This window comes from Salmo salar, chromosome ssa22 (assembly GCF_905237065.1).
Source record: "Salmo salar chromosome ssa22, Ssal_v3.1, whole genome shotgun sequence".
Taxonomy (NCBI): domain Eukaryota; kingdom Metazoa; phylum Chordata; class Actinopteri; order Salmoniformes; family Salmonidae; genus Salmo; species Salmo salar.
In genome coordinates, this window is record NC_059463.1 from 11621799 (window position 1) to 11637955 (window position 16157).

The 16157-nt window shown below is 42.2% G+C and overlaps 2 protein-coding genes across 5 annotated transcripts in view; one reads left to right on the forward strand and one right to left on the reverse strand.

Annotated features, from left to right (window-relative positions):
* Positions 1 to 157: 157 nt before the first annotated feature.
* Positions 158 to 7746, forward strand: ab14b (Abhydrolase domain-containing protein 14B). The gene is given in 4 exon segments (NM_001141848.1): positions 158 to 236; positions 5821 to 6035; positions 6131 to 6372; positions 7186 to 7746. Coding segments are annotated over 3 exon segments (636 nt in total). The 5' UTR covers positions 158 to 236; position 5821; the 3' UTR covers positions 7366 to 7746.
* Positions 7691 to 16157, reverse strand: part of LOC106582605 (voltage-dependent calcium channel subunit alpha-2/delta-2) — a 367039-nt gene continuing 358572 nt past the window's right edge. For all 4 annotated transcript variants that reach the window (XM_045705262.1, XM_045705259.1, XM_045705261.1 and 1 more), the window contains 13 exons: positions 16037 to 16099; positions 15650 to 15753; positions 15198 to 15296; positions 14859 to 14962; positions 14712 to 14759; positions 14503 to 14574; positions 14253 to 14405; positions 14044 to 14096; positions 13776 to 13831; positions 13392 to 13515; positions 13063 to 13172; positions 11769 to 11854; positions 7691 to 11605 (listed from right to left, as the gene is read on the reverse strand). In XM_045705262.1, the coding sequence (XP_045561218.1) occupies positions 11483 to 11605; positions 11769 to 11854; positions 13063 to 13172; positions 13392 to 13515; positions 13776 to 13831; positions 14044 to 14096; positions 14253 to 14405; positions 14503 to 14574; positions 14712 to 14759; positions 14859 to 14962; positions 15198 to 15296; positions 15650 to 15753; positions 16037 to 16099 (1195 nt within the window). In that variant the 3' untranslated portion in view covers positions 7691 to 11482. The remainder of the gene's footprint in view (positions 11606 to 11768; positions 11855 to 13062; positions 13173 to 13391; positions 13516 to 13775; positions 13832 to 14043; positions 14097 to 14252; positions 14406 to 14502; positions 14575 to 14711; positions 14760 to 14858; positions 14963 to 15197; positions 15297 to 15649; positions 15754 to 16036; positions 16100 to 16157) is intronic.

Here is a 16157-nt window from a genome sequence, read left to right on the forward strand (position 1 = left end):
AATCAAACAGAGGCGCTTACCCCCAAAAGACAACGAAGTACATGAATCATTAATGAAATGTAGCGTAGATCAACTCAACTGAGTGCTACTCTATTTATGAGACCCGGTAATACGCCTGATCACCACTGGACGTCAGTAGAATCCAGGTTGCAACTACAGTAGACTGTTTTTCCGTTGAAAAGTGAAACTACTAAGACAACTTAGTTCAGACAGAAGCCAGTCAAGACGGCGTGAAGGTAAATATATATTTATCTTACATGCATTAACATTTCGGCTAATCAAATCGTTGTGAATAAATGTGTTTGCAAATTTAAAAGAGAAAATGTGAACTTTGATCACTGTTTGGGCAATACGCTTTGAGCTGTAACTTCGATCGATTACATAAAACTGTCCTGGAATCCTCAGGCTTCATTTCATTTTGTGTGGCTCGGCCAAGCGAACATGGAATGCGACAGTATAGCTTTCTCTACAGCACAGCACACACGCAACCAATCGCATACCGACACCAGTGGCGGTTCTAGACCTTTTCAACTGGGTGGGCCAAGCTGGGGCCAGTTGTACTGTTAGAGGGGCCAGTTACATTAGACGTTATTGTTGTCATATCGTTTTCTTCACTGCATTGCAGGCATTAGCAGGCAAAAGACCATGTTCATAATCATCGTCGTTGCCACTGTCTAATAAAGGATGTAAAAAAAGAACGATAGCAAAAATGAGTTATGTAAAAATTATTTCATACTCCACATTTAGGGGGGCCACAAGGGGGTTCAAAATTGTTGTCACAGGGGCACTGGCCCACCCTGCCTTCCCCAGAACCGCTAGTGACCGACACTAGATATGAACTAAATAGGCTACAATCAATCGACCACCAACAGGCCTAATGTAGCAGATGAATGTGATTTATCACATGGTTTTTAATGACGTGACATCTGTAGTACTCTACATGTGTTTACAGAGCCTCCTATGACATAAACGTTAAACAGGACTTTAGGATAAGTACAGAAGAGTATTAGGGCCAAGTGAAGAGAAAAAAAATAAATCACCGGTGGTGGTCAAGGGTGTAACTTTGTGTTGCAAATTGGGGGGTCCAGGTCAATGGGTTCCAGGGTCAACACCCTTCTAGAGGGGTCATGCCCCCCTGGGAGGTGAAAGTAATGATAATAAATGCGTGAATTCTGAAGGGGAAATACATCCAAAACTTTCCTGATAATTGTGTCAATATATTCCAACCACAACTGTTTAGGCCCCTTGCTTTTTAAAATGTTTTAGTAACGACATGCCACTGACTTTGAGTAAAGCCAGAGTGTCTATGTATGCAGATGACTCAACACTATACACGTCAGCTACTACAGCGACTGAAAGGACTGCAACACTTAACGAAGAGCTGCAGTTAGTTTCAGAGTAGGTGGCAAGGAATAAATTAGCCCTAACTATTTCTAAAACTTAAAGCATTGTATTTGGAACAAAACACTCACTAAACCATAAACCTCAACTAAATATTGTAATGAATAATGTGGAAATTGAGCAAGTTGAGATGACTAAACTGCTTGGAGTAACCCTAGATTGTAAACTGTCATGGTCAAAACATATTGATGCAGTAGTAGCTAAGATGGGGAGAAGTCTGTCTAAAATAAAGTGATGCTCTGCCTTCTTAACAACACTATCAACAAGGCAGGTCCTACAGGTCCTAGTTTTGTCGCACCTTGACTACTGTTCAGTCGTGTGGTCAGGTGCCACAAAAAAGGACTTATGAAAATTGCAATTGACTCAGAACAGGGCAGCACGGTTGGCCCTTGGATGAACACAGAGAGCCAATATTAATAATATGCATGTCAACCTCTCCTGGCTGAAAGTGGAAGAGAGATTGACTTCATCACTACTTTTATTTATGAGAGGTATTGACATGTTGAATGCACCGAGCTGTCTGTTTAAACTACTGGCACACAGCTCTGACACCCTTACATACCCCACAAGACATGCCACAAGAGGTCTCTTCACAGTCCCCAAGTCCAGAACAGACTATGGGAGGCACACAGTACTACAGAGAGCCATGACTACATGGAGCTCTACTCCACATCAAGTCACTGACGCAAGCAGTAAAATTAGATAAAAAAACAGATAAAAAAACACCTTATGGATCAGCGAGGACTGTGAAGCAACACAAACATTCACACACACACACACACACACACACACACACACACACACACACACACACACACACACACACACACACACACACACACACACACACACACACACACACACACACACACACACACACACGATAACATACGCACTATACATACACATGGATTTAGTACTGTAGATATGTGGTAGCGGTGGAGTAGGGGCCTGAGGGCACACAGTGTGTTGTGAAATCTGTGAATGTATTGTAATGTTTTTAAAATGGTATAAACTGCCTTAATTATGGGGATCCATAATCAATACAAACTGAAGAACCAATCATTTTGGTATTACTTTAAACTGTTGGTCTAACTATCAGTTCAGGAAGTAACCACTATTGGCTACTATGAGAAAGTCAGTTCTGGGGTCCATTCAGTTCGATTGAACGTTTTCTACATTGCATAATGGGTTGTACTGAAACACTTTTCCTCAAAATGTTCTTCAACGTTCTTGAAAAGGTAGCCTATGTTTGCTTCGTTTGGTGGGTGTGGCTTGAAACAATGAGTGACGTATTTGAAGGGCCCCTGTGTATTTTGAACCCACAACCCAACCTCTTATTTTTCAACTGGTCGTTCAGAAAGGCACTGTTTCCGTTGCATTACTTTTTTTTGTACTGAACGCAGCTCTAGTGACTTTTATATTCCAAAATTAATGAAAATAAAATTATGGTGAACCCATTAAAATATAATTTTCCACTCCAAAAATTTGCCTAACGACATATTGCTCCTTTTATTCAGGCTGGCGTGTTATTTAGCAATAGCACCTGTAGCCCAACTAATGTAGCGTAGTGGCTATAAATAAATAGGCTGAAGCATGGGGTTGCACATTTGTATTTGTGCTAATCATTAGCTAGATTTTCTTTAACCTTTATTTAACTAGGCAAGTCAGTTAAGAACAAATTCTTATTTACAATGACAGCCTACCCCGGCCAAAGCCAGACAACGCTGGGCCAATTGTGCGCCGCCCTATGGGACTCCCAATCACAGCCAGATGTGATGCAGCCTGGATATGAACCAGGTACTGCAGTGACGCCTCTAACACTGAGATGCAGTGTCTTAGACCCACAGCTTTCTAAAATTTTTTGCCCCCCTTTCATCATGGGGGAACATCATATGCCCCTCCCCCCATGCCCCTTAAACTCCCCACAAAAATAGAATACATTTTACTCATCAAGAAACAGTACGTACAAAAAAAACAGCTTACTGCTGTGGAATGTCAGGTGCATCCCTATCAATTATGACTAGGGTGGGACAATTTCTTTTGTAGATTTTCTCAATTGAAATAAAATATCAAGTTGGTTCTGGGAGTATTCTTAGAGTGATTATACGGTTGCATAAACATGAGTGCTTTCCCCCCACAATTTTTGGCATTCACATTTTTTTTCTAAACATAACTAAGGAGGATAAGTTGCTGCCGCTGGTCAGAGTCTGAGACAGGCATGCTGCCTCTGACTGGGGAGAGAAACAGGCATGTTTGAGCCTACTTCTCAAATGATGTAACCTAATAGAAACCAGTTTTTTAATAGTTTATAATACTACCAAAGTTGTCTTTCACAAAATTGAGCCCAATATAACTGTTACCAATTATCCCTCATTTTGAGAAATACCGCTCACACGCGAGATGCACATCTCATTACTTCACAATAGAAACTCGCCGTTTGAAAAATATCCTTTTCTATATAATTCTTATTCGTGCTTATGAATTTACTGTACTTCTTTATTTGTTACATGCCAGCTCACAGAATTAAGGGTTTGTTAAGAAGAGAGAGGAGAGAGAGAGAGAGAAAAAGAGGAGCTATTGCTCCGTTCTCCTTACAAGCCTTGCACAACTTTTTTTCCCTTCACAAACAATGGCCTCTGAGGACCGGGTCATACCATACCAAAAGCATAATTGGCGGCAGTAGAACAGTGTGTAAAGCCACAGAAAGCCAGTAACTATGGTGGGAATTTTTTTCTCCCAATCCATCAAATTCATCATGGTATTATTGAGAGGGTCAAATTGGCCTATCTCTAATATTAGGGGGTCTTGACCCCCCCCCCCGCAAGTTACGCGACTGGTTTGGTACTTGGATTATTTTTTGTTGCACAGATAAGTGCTTGAAAAACTCGAAATTAAACTTCAAGAATAAAGTCAAAATATTTTGATAATGAAGTCCAAATTTAATTTTGAGAATAACGTTACATTTTTGAGAATAAAGTATACCTTTTGAGAACAAAGTCGCAGTTATATTTCAAGATGAAAGTTGAAATGCCTTGTGAAATTCTACTCTAAATTCTACTAAAAGCATTGGCTTTAGTAACAAGGTTTCCAAAGACTAAACCAACCTGGACTCAGGTGTAGACGTAACATGGTAAATGGAAATCCGGAACACGCCCATTAGTTTGATATGTTTCGTATAGTATGTATTAATTTATGAATCTCCATCATACATTTCGTATGATATGTTACAAATTGCAATTCGTATGATATGTTACGAATTTCAATTTGGTGTGGCTAGGGGTTAAGTTTACGGTTAGGAGTTAGGTTGAAGGGTTAAGGTTAGGGGAAGGGTTAGCTAACATGCTAAGTAGTTGCAGAATAGCTAGTAAGTAGTTGCTAATTAGCTAAAATGTTAGTTGTCCGTGATGAGATCCAAACACGCAACGTTTGGGTTGCTAGACGTTTGCGTTGTACGCCCACCAATCCACCCCAACCAATTTTGCTTAAGTATCATTCTGTCTTATGTAACCATACCAAACGTACTGTAACATATCATACTAATTTGAGTGTCTTGGATTTACATTTACTATGTCACGTCTAGTCTATGAAGCCAGGCTGACAAAACATACCGTAATGGCTAAAGCATCTATGCAGCCATTTATTGCAATACCATATGGTTTCACTTTGTCAAATTAGTCTATATGCCATATCGGCGTCGTGTGTGCCTAAGCTTCACGCCTTGAGAATTGAGTGATCAGCTTGATTATAGATCTTTCGTATAATGTCTTGTGTTACTACAAAACCTCTCTGAATTTCATGGAGATGCAACCATCTTTAGTCTTGCATTTATCTATTACCGTTGATTTCACTTTGCACATACTCCAATACCACATCCAGGTTCGTGTGGTTCTTCCTTCTGAAAAGACCCAGTCTGTGACAAAACCTCTTCGAGGTCCTAATACTTTTACACTCATTTGGTTATTACGTGCTAAAAGAGCAAGGATTTCCTTGTTACTAAAACCAATTCTAAAGTATAGTTAGTTGTTCATTAGTTATAATTATTATGTCATTCTTACAGACTTTGGCTTGAACTTTTTCACCGTCTTCTGATGTTTGGTAATGATATATTTAAGCAATAAGGCCAGAGGAGGTGTGGTATATGGCCAATATACCACGGCTAAGGGCTGTTCATAGCACGATGCAACGTGGAGTGTCTGGACACAGCCCTTAGCCGTGGTATATTGACCATATACCACAAACCCTTGAGGTGCCTTATTGCTATTATAAACTGGTTACTAACGTAATTAGAGCAGTAAAAATACATATTTTGTCATACCCATGGTATACGGTCTGATATACCACAGCTGTCAGCCAATCAGCATTCAGGGCTCAAACCACCCAATTTATATATATTTTTATTTCAAACCTCCTTCATAGGATGTGTGCTGCTAAAATGACAGAAGGGAGCTTGCATGTGGGATCCTGCAAGGCACCTATGTTTTACAGACAAGCTGAACCGGCCACAGGTGAAGTCCATCTGTCTGTCCTGCTTCTGCACGGCATCCGTTTCTCATCTGAGAACTGGCTCAATATAGGAACACTGGAGACATTGGCCAAAGCTGGCTATCGTGCAGTGGCCATCGACCTACCAGGTGAGCTTCGGTTGTAAATAGTAGTAAGTGAGAATGTATTACTCAATGAACCTCTGACCTGTAACCCCAGCTCTCTCCCACCTCCCCACCCCCAGGTTTTGGCCAATCTAAGTCAGCAGTAGCCCCCTCTGCTGTAGGAGAGCTGGCCCCTGGTGGGTTCCTGAAGCAGGTGTGTGAGGCACTGGGGATGGGGCCAGTGGTGGTGGTCAGTCCCTCCCTGAGTGGTATGTACTCCCTGCCCTTCCTCTTCCAGCATGAGGCTCTGGTCCGGGCTTACATCCCTGTGGCTCCCATCTGCACTGAGAAATTCACAGCAGAGCAGTACAGCAGCATACAGGTGTGTGTTGAGGGATTATAGCTCTCTGCTCTTTCTTTTCTGTCGTTGGTTTCTCTTTTTTTTTATTATTATTTTTTTTAACCTTTATTTAACTAGGCAAGTCAGTTAAGAATAAATTCTTATTTTCAATGATGGCCTAGGAACAGTAGGTTAACTACCTTGTTCAGGGGCTGAACGACAGATTTGTCCCGCCCCTGCCTCTTCTGTGGTTGGTTTCTCTTCTGTGGTTGGTTTCTCTTCTGTGGTTGGTTTCTCTTCTGTGGTTGGTTTCTCTTCTGTGGTTGGTTTCTCTTCTGTGGTTGGTTTCTCTTCTGTGATTGGTTTCTCTTCTGTGATTGGTTTCTCTTCTGTGGTTGGTTTCTCTTCTGTGATTGGTTTCTCTTCTGTGATTGGTTTCTCTTCTGTGGTTGGTTTCTCTTCTGTGGTTGGTTTCTCTTCTGTGGTTGGTTTCTCTTCTGTGATTGGTTTCTCTTCTGTGATTGGTTTCTCTTCTGTGATTGGTTTCTCCTCTGTGGTTGGTTTCTCTTCTGTGGTTAGTTTCTCTTCTGTGGTTGGTTTCTCCTCTGTGGTTGGTTTCTCTTCTGTGGTTAGTTGCAAACATAGATTTTTCTCCTACAAAACATGCCTTGTGTTTCGGTGCTCTGTGTGACTTTAGTCAGGATTCAATCCGAACGCGGGTTGTAGACAATGCCGCTTTCAAAGGCAATTTCCTTCAAAAGCTGCGTCGTATACAACCCGCGCTCAGATTGAATCGCGGCCATTGTATGTGACACCGGGTAACATTTGAACTAACCACCTCCACTTTCATTCCAGACTCCATCTTTGATTGTCTATGGAGACCAGGATGCTCAGCTTGGAGAGGTTTCTCTAAACAACCTGAGGAGCCTGGCCAATCACAAGGTTGCGGTGATGAAAGGAGCAGGACATCCGTGCTATCTGGACGACCCGGCCACGTGGCACAGAGCTCTCACTGACTTTCTCAATACGTTGTGATGTTGTTCAGTGTCTTTGGGATATCTGTCCATGGATGCAGCACTATACGGCCATTCCTATTCCAACACTCCAACATTTAGTTATATAAAAAAAAAAAATCGATACTGTATGTTGTTTGTTAATTTGTCAAAAGCTAGTCTAGATTTATTTTTATCAAAGACTAGCGTGTGGTGTTTTGGAGACCTGTAACTGTGGTTCAGTACAACTCGTTATGCTCTTGTTGATATACTGTACTTGTACTGTGTGTTTGTAGCCTATACAGGATGTATGTACCTGACATGAGTCCTGGTATTACAGATGCAAAAACAAACACCACACAATGAAATGAAGTGAAAAATATGAACATTATTTAATAACTGATTCTCTGTAATAAACAATTTGAAAATATTTTACAAGGAGTCACAGACACAATATTTTACAAATTTTGCCCTCTTCTTTTTTTTTTTAGCTTCATCAGTACAAAAGAATGGAGCGACGTGGACCAATGCCCAGAGAGAGGGAGCTAAATCTTCCACGCACACACATACACTCACACACACACAAAAAAAAATCAAAAATCAAATAAAAAACGGTTGATTTCAGATCTCAAACTTATCTTTACTTTATTCCTATTTTTTACTTCACTTAAAATTTGACAGATTTTTACTATTTTTATTATTTTTTATTTTTTTTTACACATTTGGCAAACATGGTCACATAGCACCAGACTACAGACTACAGAATCACATACGTGTCTTTCCCACAGAGACGCACCTACACGGACACGGCAAGGGTAAGGAGGGGCAGGGGAGGAGCCACGTGAAGACCCTCCCTTTGGGGCTGGCCGTAAAGCAGACCCCTTCCTCTCACCCCAAGCTGTTCCTATTTTATTTTATTTTTTTGGCAAAAAGTACATTTCGCAAACCACAGAAAACAGACCTGTGTCCCTCAGCACAATCTTGTGTCCACTTCGGGGGACACACAGACATACTCATGATTCTTTGACCTTCATTTTGACACAGTCCCATGCTGATCTGTGGAGACCCACTCCCTGAGCTAGCCTCTGACATCCCACAAGGGGGAATAAACATCCTTGGCTTACTTCAGTCTACAGCTGAACATCCCCATCTGTGCATGTGTAGGTATAACTGTTAGTGTTACATGTGAATGTTGCGATCTACAGAGGGACAAACAATTGCTGTGATAGAATACAATAGAACTACAAGAGTAATTTCTAAAATGGTGAACCCATACATTGAAAGGAGCCAATTACAGATTCAGAATTTCTTTTTGGCCCAGTCATTGGCCCAGTCATTGAAATAATGATGCAATTACCTAACATTTGTCTTGCCAAAAATGATATTGTTCACTGTACAGTACATTATGTGTGTATTTATGGTTACACAGTAAAGGAGGTTTTGGGGTTTAGGATGTGTCCACTTTAACAAACTGAGACAGCGAGGAGAAGTGGAGGGATTTCAGAGTCAACACAGATTCAGAGTTAAATATAAACTATGAAAGTCCTCCACTCCAACCAGGAATCAAAGCGGCATGTGTACAAGAAACTCACATAACTTTATATAGAAGAACGGACACATGAAAATCTAAACCCCTTCAAATTCAGAGCTCAACATTCTGGATTGGGAAAGTCTTCGGAGAAAAGTAAATATTTGAGAGGCTCATTGTGTGTGTATGCTGTGTGTGTGTGTGTGTGTGTGTGTGTGTGTGTGTGTGTGTGTGTGTGTGTGTGTGTGTGTGTGTGTGTGTGTAAGAGCGAGAACACTGAATTAGCGCTTGATAGAACACTAAGGCATTAAGAGAGGCTTTGTCACTATGTTGCCTTAGAAACCAAAAAACACTGACATATTAAACATTCTTTTGAACACCTCCGTGAATGTAGCTCCCTCATGACAATATATTGAGAAAACCGGCCAGAAGAAAATGGATTGGATCATTTTTATCTCCATAACTACGTCTGATATAACACTTCTTCCTCATTGGAATTGGAACAACAAACAGCTACGCTACCACAAGTGTCATTCCTCATCCTCTCAGGCCAGTTTTAAAGACATTCCCTTTGAGGGTTAACACAAACATACACCCATACACAAACACAAACGCACATATGGTTCAGGCAGAAATGCAACGATAGCAGTCAGGTGGCTCTGTAAAGGTAGATCTGTGGCCAGTTGAGTCGCTTTATACTGATAGTGTAGCTTTATAGATGGCCCTGTAAAGGTACTGTACAGCAACGTTATATGGTGGCAATCATTTAGCCCTGGTACGGAACAGCAGCTAATAGCCACAGCCAATTTGGATGTCTACATTAAGATGCAATATCCTCCTAGTCAATATGGTGTATAAAGCTACTGTAGATAGATAGCCAATAGACTGGCTCTATAAAAATCGTGTAGCTCCACAGCCATTAGGGTGGCTGTTCTATAAAGGTACTGCACAGTAGCGCTATAGCCAATGCTTTCCAAAACAGTGCACCAAGGCACTATGACAACAGAGAGTGGCTCCTAAATATGGGAGTTTAATGACATTTCACTTCAAATTGATCAGAATGACATGGATTACACACCCTGACTGCAGTTCAGTCGTCACCATAAGTAGTAGTGACCTTTGCTGTATTTCTTTATACGGGAAATGTTAAGCCCCAATCTCCCAGCAGCAAATGGTCTGAAGTTATACAGCATCTGTCAAAGGTAATACAAGCTAAGGTCTGCCAAAACCCACCCGCATCTAAAATGAGATGCTTACGGGCCTGTCGGAATAGATATTTGTTTATCTGCTGTGGTGGCAACAGGTTATAAGCGCATACAAATACAGTCCTAGGAACATTAGCGGACATGGTGGAGCGGCTGTATGAGGATTGGCAGAGGGCTTAGCTGTCACTGGGGTCCTACATCATCCATCTGTAGCATTGATCAGAAAGGATAGTACTGTATTATACACCACCTACAACAATGAAGCCCAAACGGTCAGACTTTTCAGAGGCTAAATACCGATCCCTAATAAACAGGAGTAGGCAAGTATTGCTTTTTTTTTTGCAAGGGAAAAGTTAGAAGTTGCCTTGTCCGATTCGGACACATAATTACCTATTCATTACCTAATATTAGTCAACTAGGATGATCAAAGACGTCGGATGTTATTCTTTGTAAGACTACTATTTGATAGAATAGTTCCATATTACCATTTGTTACAATGATTATATATACAGTGCCATGCTTCCAGGGGCAGAAAAAGTTCTAACTTCAAGTGAAGAACAGTAGAGGACCCACAAGAAGAATCGGTATTCAGCCGCTGTCAGTTCAAATCTCAGTTATTTCTACCACAATTTCTGCAGCTTCCGTTTCTGCCTTTTTCTTTTTCCGCTCGCTAATTTGGCTATACAAATAAGACCACATGAAAAGTCTATCTCATCTTGGCAAGAAGTAGATATAGTGCATAAATAAATTCATGTAACACCTAACAACTTCCATTGCAAATAATACTCTAATATATGGTTTGAATACTCATCACTTCAACAGTTTATAATTGTATGTTTTTGTATACTTGAAAGCAATTTTTTTCCCCTTCATTTTCTTGTTACAGTAACTATAAATGGCTGAATGGTACGCACAGTAGCCCCCTATGAGAGACACATGACAGAGTGGTGAGACTCTGAGCAGACCAGAGATGAATGAGAGCGATGGAGGCAATGTCTCCTCATCCCGTCTGACTAACAGAGGCGGAAACAGACAACCTAAACTCTGCTGTATCCATGACGGCTGGAGCTCTGTGACATGGCATCCAACTTGTCTTTTCACTTCTCACTTCTCACTTGTCCTGTTGATGTGGGTGGGACCTTTTCAATTCTGACAGCCTCTGGTGATTGTAGTGGTTGGAACACCACCTAAATATCTTCAAATGGATGACGGTAGGTAACTCGCTGAGGACATAAAGGTCCTGCAACCGTCACTAAGAGACAACAATAGAAGCTAGCTGGGTACAGTAGTGCGGTACTCAGGGCTTCCGAGTTGCAGGTGGCAGAAAGTCCCATTATTACCTACGACTAGAGCAGGGGCGGGGAATAGAGGGGAGAGGGCGGGGGCTTTAGGATGGACAAAGCTGGTGGGAGCAGACAAGAGGAAAATTAAAGTAGGAGGGGCAGAATATGGGTGCTGGCGATTGGATAGAGCAGGACGAGCTGAATCGTGAGCAGGGTCTGGAAGGAGGGGCGGAAGGAGTGGCCGCGCCCGCAGTCAGATGTGTTCTCCTGGAGAGGAGAGGAGACACGTTTAGAGTGATATAGTCAAATTGTTGAAAATACAAAATGAATATCGATGGTGTGTGTCTTTGTGAAAATAGGGTCTGTGCGCATGATTATTCTCGAGTCTGTGTACACAGTGCTGAGTTGTACGCTCAGGTGTAAGTCTTACAGCGAGATTGTAGTCGTAGCACACAGTTGGCCCTTTTCGATACCTCGCTGCACTCATATCCTCACATGATGGGTTATCGTCCTTGACTGGAAGAGGCGTGGCTAAGGAATGACTCACACTACCTACATGCATACTGTATAGTCACTCTCAAGTCTCCATGTGTTTATACACCTGCCCTATAGCTTCCCACTTACACAGGTTTATGCCATGAAAAAAACATTTAACTCAAAGATTAACACAACATGCAAAAATGTACTTGGTTTGACATTAACACCAGTGAGTTGAATGTGAAAAACACCCACTGTTATTAACGAGTCGGTAAAGAGAGACAAATGAAAGGAGAAGATTCCCAATAGCAGGTGTGCATGGGTTGGTAACAATGACTGTATATATGAACAGACAAAGCCATCGATCACGTGACACCATTCATTCCTATGTGAAGACTCAATAGCGCATTGAAGACACATGAAGTGGATTAACACGGAGAGATAACATGTACAGTTTGAGCTAGTCCAGGGAGTGACGTTGCAGGTTAGCTCAGTGCTGCCCCCTCTCATTGAGAAACTGAAGTTGAAGGCCGACCGGGGTACTGCAGGCTAGCTCAGTGCTGCCCCCTCTCATTGAGAAACTCAAGTTGAAGGCCGACCGGGGTACTGCAGGCTAGCTCAGTGCTGCCTCCTCTCATTGAGTAACTCAAGTTGAAGGCCGACCGGGGTACTGCAGGCTAGCTCAGTGTTGCCCCCTCTCATTGAGTAACTCAAGTTGAAGGCCGACCGGGTAACTGCAGTCTGCCATTATCGTCTACACTGAACAAAAATATAAACGCAACATGTAAAGTGTTGGTCCCATGTTTCATGAGCTGAAATAAAACATACCAGACATTTTTCATGAACACAAAAAGCTTATTTCTCTCAAATTTTGTGCACAAATTTGTTTATATTCCTGTTAGTGAGAATTCATTTAAATTGAGTGGTTTCCTTATATGAACTGTAACTCAGTAAAATCTTTGAAATTGTTGCACGTTTATATTCTTGTTCAGTATAAACTATCCTTATAATATGGTATATTATTAAAACTTCTTGTGTGCGATTTAAAAAAAATAGGACATACATTAGAAATAATTATTGGTACTATGATTTACACAAAGATTGACCACGAAGATTGCAATTTTTCCATTCACTATAATTGGGGATCCTGTTTTCTGCTAACAATGCCTGCAGTACCGCGGTCGGCCTTGAACTTCCGTGGCTTCAAAGAGAGGGGGCAGTCGCTCTCCCCTGATTGGTAAGGATACACTCTGTCTCCGCCTGGGACAGTTTCTCCACCTCGCAGGTGTTGCAGGGCATCTTCTCTGCTACCACAAACAGCAGGTTTGTGTTGTTTAACCTCTTGGCATGGATCAGCCTACAGAGAGAGAGCGAGACAGTGTCAACAACAAACTCTTCTTATATGACCAGCTTGTTTAATGTTGGATCAGCTCTAGCCTCATTTACTTAATGATGTTTCTATTTCATTAGTTCGGATAGCATTTCACACACTTTTAGATGAATTAAGGACCATTACCGAACTTCATGTTCCGTGAATCATGTTTGTGTTTGAGTTGTTAGTGTATAGTGAAGTCACCTGGAGCAGTTGCCACAGTCCTGCAGGATGTCATAGGAACTGTTGATGTTGGTGAAGTAGAACTGAGTCTGTATCGTCACACAGCTGGTCTCTCTGGAGTCCATCCCCTCAGCCTCCACCTCATCTACAACGGACAAAGACAAATACATTTGTATTTCATTTTTATTAAAGCAACAACAATACAATACAAAAACAATTCAAGTGACTGCTAAATACAAATGGCCGCTCCCAACAGTGGGTGCGCTCGCCCCCATCCGATATATTACTAGTACAGTCTCGTGTTGCAATCGCTTTCCATTATAAAGAAACATATGACAGCGATATAACACTTAAAAAGTGTAGGGTAAACACATAGAGCACAGAATATCTCTGCTTTGTACCCACCTGTGACAAACCAACTGTGGTAAGCCATTCCACAGAGCAGCTGCTGAAATAGGGACCTGTGACAGAAACAATTTTATTTAGTCTTTATTTTGACAGGCAAAACATATTGAGACCTCGGTCTCTTTTCCAAATGTGCCCTGTATAATACAATATAAATACACACATTAAACACGTGTATTTTTTATATTGTTTTAAGGATGCAAGTATGTGGCTTTGTTTTAGCAGTGTGTGTTTCAGGTCATAGCATTTTCGTATTCTCTGGTCTTACCAGGCAGCTGCTGATGTCCACCAGGCCAGGTTCACAAAGTCTGCAATGGTGGGCTGACCACACCCAGAGGAAAAGAGGGAAACATTAACACATGAACACATTGAGTACTCCACAATTTAACATTTGCTAGCCTTCAAGCTTTCATTCATTCATTCATTCATTCATTCATTCATTAGGGCTACAGCCATATCTTTCACTGTTGTCCTTACCACAAACACTCCTCTTGGTGCAGCTCCGGTGTTGCTGCTCGGCACGGGGTCGCACACAGACTGGTAGTCAAAGGACTGCTTCCGGTTGTAGAAGGAGTTGTTGTAGAGAGCATGCATCAGGTAAGGGTCCACCTCACTGAAGAACATGCCAATCTGTAGAAGAGAGGAATACAGAGTCATACAACATGCAGCTAGGTCAAGGATAGACTGGCTTCAATAAAGCTCTGTATTAACTGTCAGGACACGTCACCTTGTTCCAGTAGTCCTTCTGATTGGACATGATCAGGAAACCACCGTCATCCACCAGGTAACACAGCAGGTCCTGCGGATAGAGACACAGATGGACAACAATGACAACCCCCCTCCCCCACTGGAAGTCTGTTCAACTCGAAACGATATCTGAGTTTCAAGCATATTCTACCATTGAAAGCGTCATAGTAACATTATTACTAATCTTACTTCGCTGTTGGCGTCACAGTCCATCTCACAGCCACTGGTTGGTCCACACTGCCAAGAACAAATAATCATCAAGGATCGGCAGAAAAAAAATCCAATTTCATATGTTTTTGTGTGGGTTCAATTCCAGCTTGTCCTTATGTTTGTTACCGTTTGTTGGACTTGGCGGTTGTCACTTGTTGGACTTGTTTGGTTGCTAGCCAGGATCTTGAATTTGTCCACCCAGGCCTCAAGATCCAGCTTTACTCCGACCACTAGTCATACACAGAGGGAGAGACATTGAGATATTCCCAAAGACATGAGAGAGAAGGGGGGAGAGAGAGAGACATTTTCCTCCTACTGTGAGACATTTCTTTCCCTCCAAATTCCTACTATGCCTGCAGTTGAGTAACAAACCATACTACTCATCATGCCTCCACCAATGCTAATGAACCCTCCCCTCCTAGAGTCCCAGAGTCCCGGGTGCGGGGCGGAGCGGCGACGGCCCACCTGCAGGTTTGATTGTCTTCCCTCCCACTGTGATCTCCACTGCAGTGCTGACCAGGATCCCTATGGTGTCGTTCTCTGGGTTCAGCAGCTCATCATTCACTGTATGGGAAGAGGAGAAGGAGGAAGAAGAGGAGCAAGAGGAAGCACACAGAGGAGACAGGAGGGATAGAGGAAGAGGAGGAGGAGCAAGAGGAGCAAGAGGAAGCACACAGAGGAGACGGGATGGATAGAGGAGGAGGAAGAAATACAGAGGAGACAGGAGGGACGGAAGAGGAGGAAGAGGAGGAAGAGGAGACACACAGAGTAGACAGGAAGGGATGGAAGAGGAGGAAGAGGAGGAGACACAGAGAAGACAGGAGGGATGGAGTGAACAACAAACAAGTCAACAGAACAGATCCCATAAGGATTTTAGTAGTAGCGCCTGGGTGGTGGTGAGACAGATGATGACTCACAGGTACGATAAGGCGCTCTGAAGATGTAGCCCTTGTTGTCCAGACTACGGCGGTAATAGCTGGCATTAAAAGGCTCAGGGTCCTCCTCCCAGGTCTCAGCAGCCCTGAGGATCAGCACAACATTAAAAGTTATGGACAGAGAGCCAGGGCAAGAAGCTACTAAACTGTAACGCGTAACGGCAGCAACCTTGGTCCCAACTATCCTGGATATTTAGTACCGGTTTATATGTTTGTTTACAAGCAAGATGATCAAAATGTACAATTTAGATATGTTTTAGGCACTTGAAGTTGGTCCAATGTTTTAAACAAATGTTTGGGAGGCTTTACATGCAATGTGCTGCACATACAACTTTGAATGAAAGTTAGGTAGATTAATGAATCACTCACTTGTTGGGAAACACTCTTGTAATCCCTCCATCTGTTGCAGCAAACACTGCCAAAAAGCCATATCTGCAAACCAGAACAGGTGAGTGAGAATACAGGAAGTACACAAACAAATAGTACACAT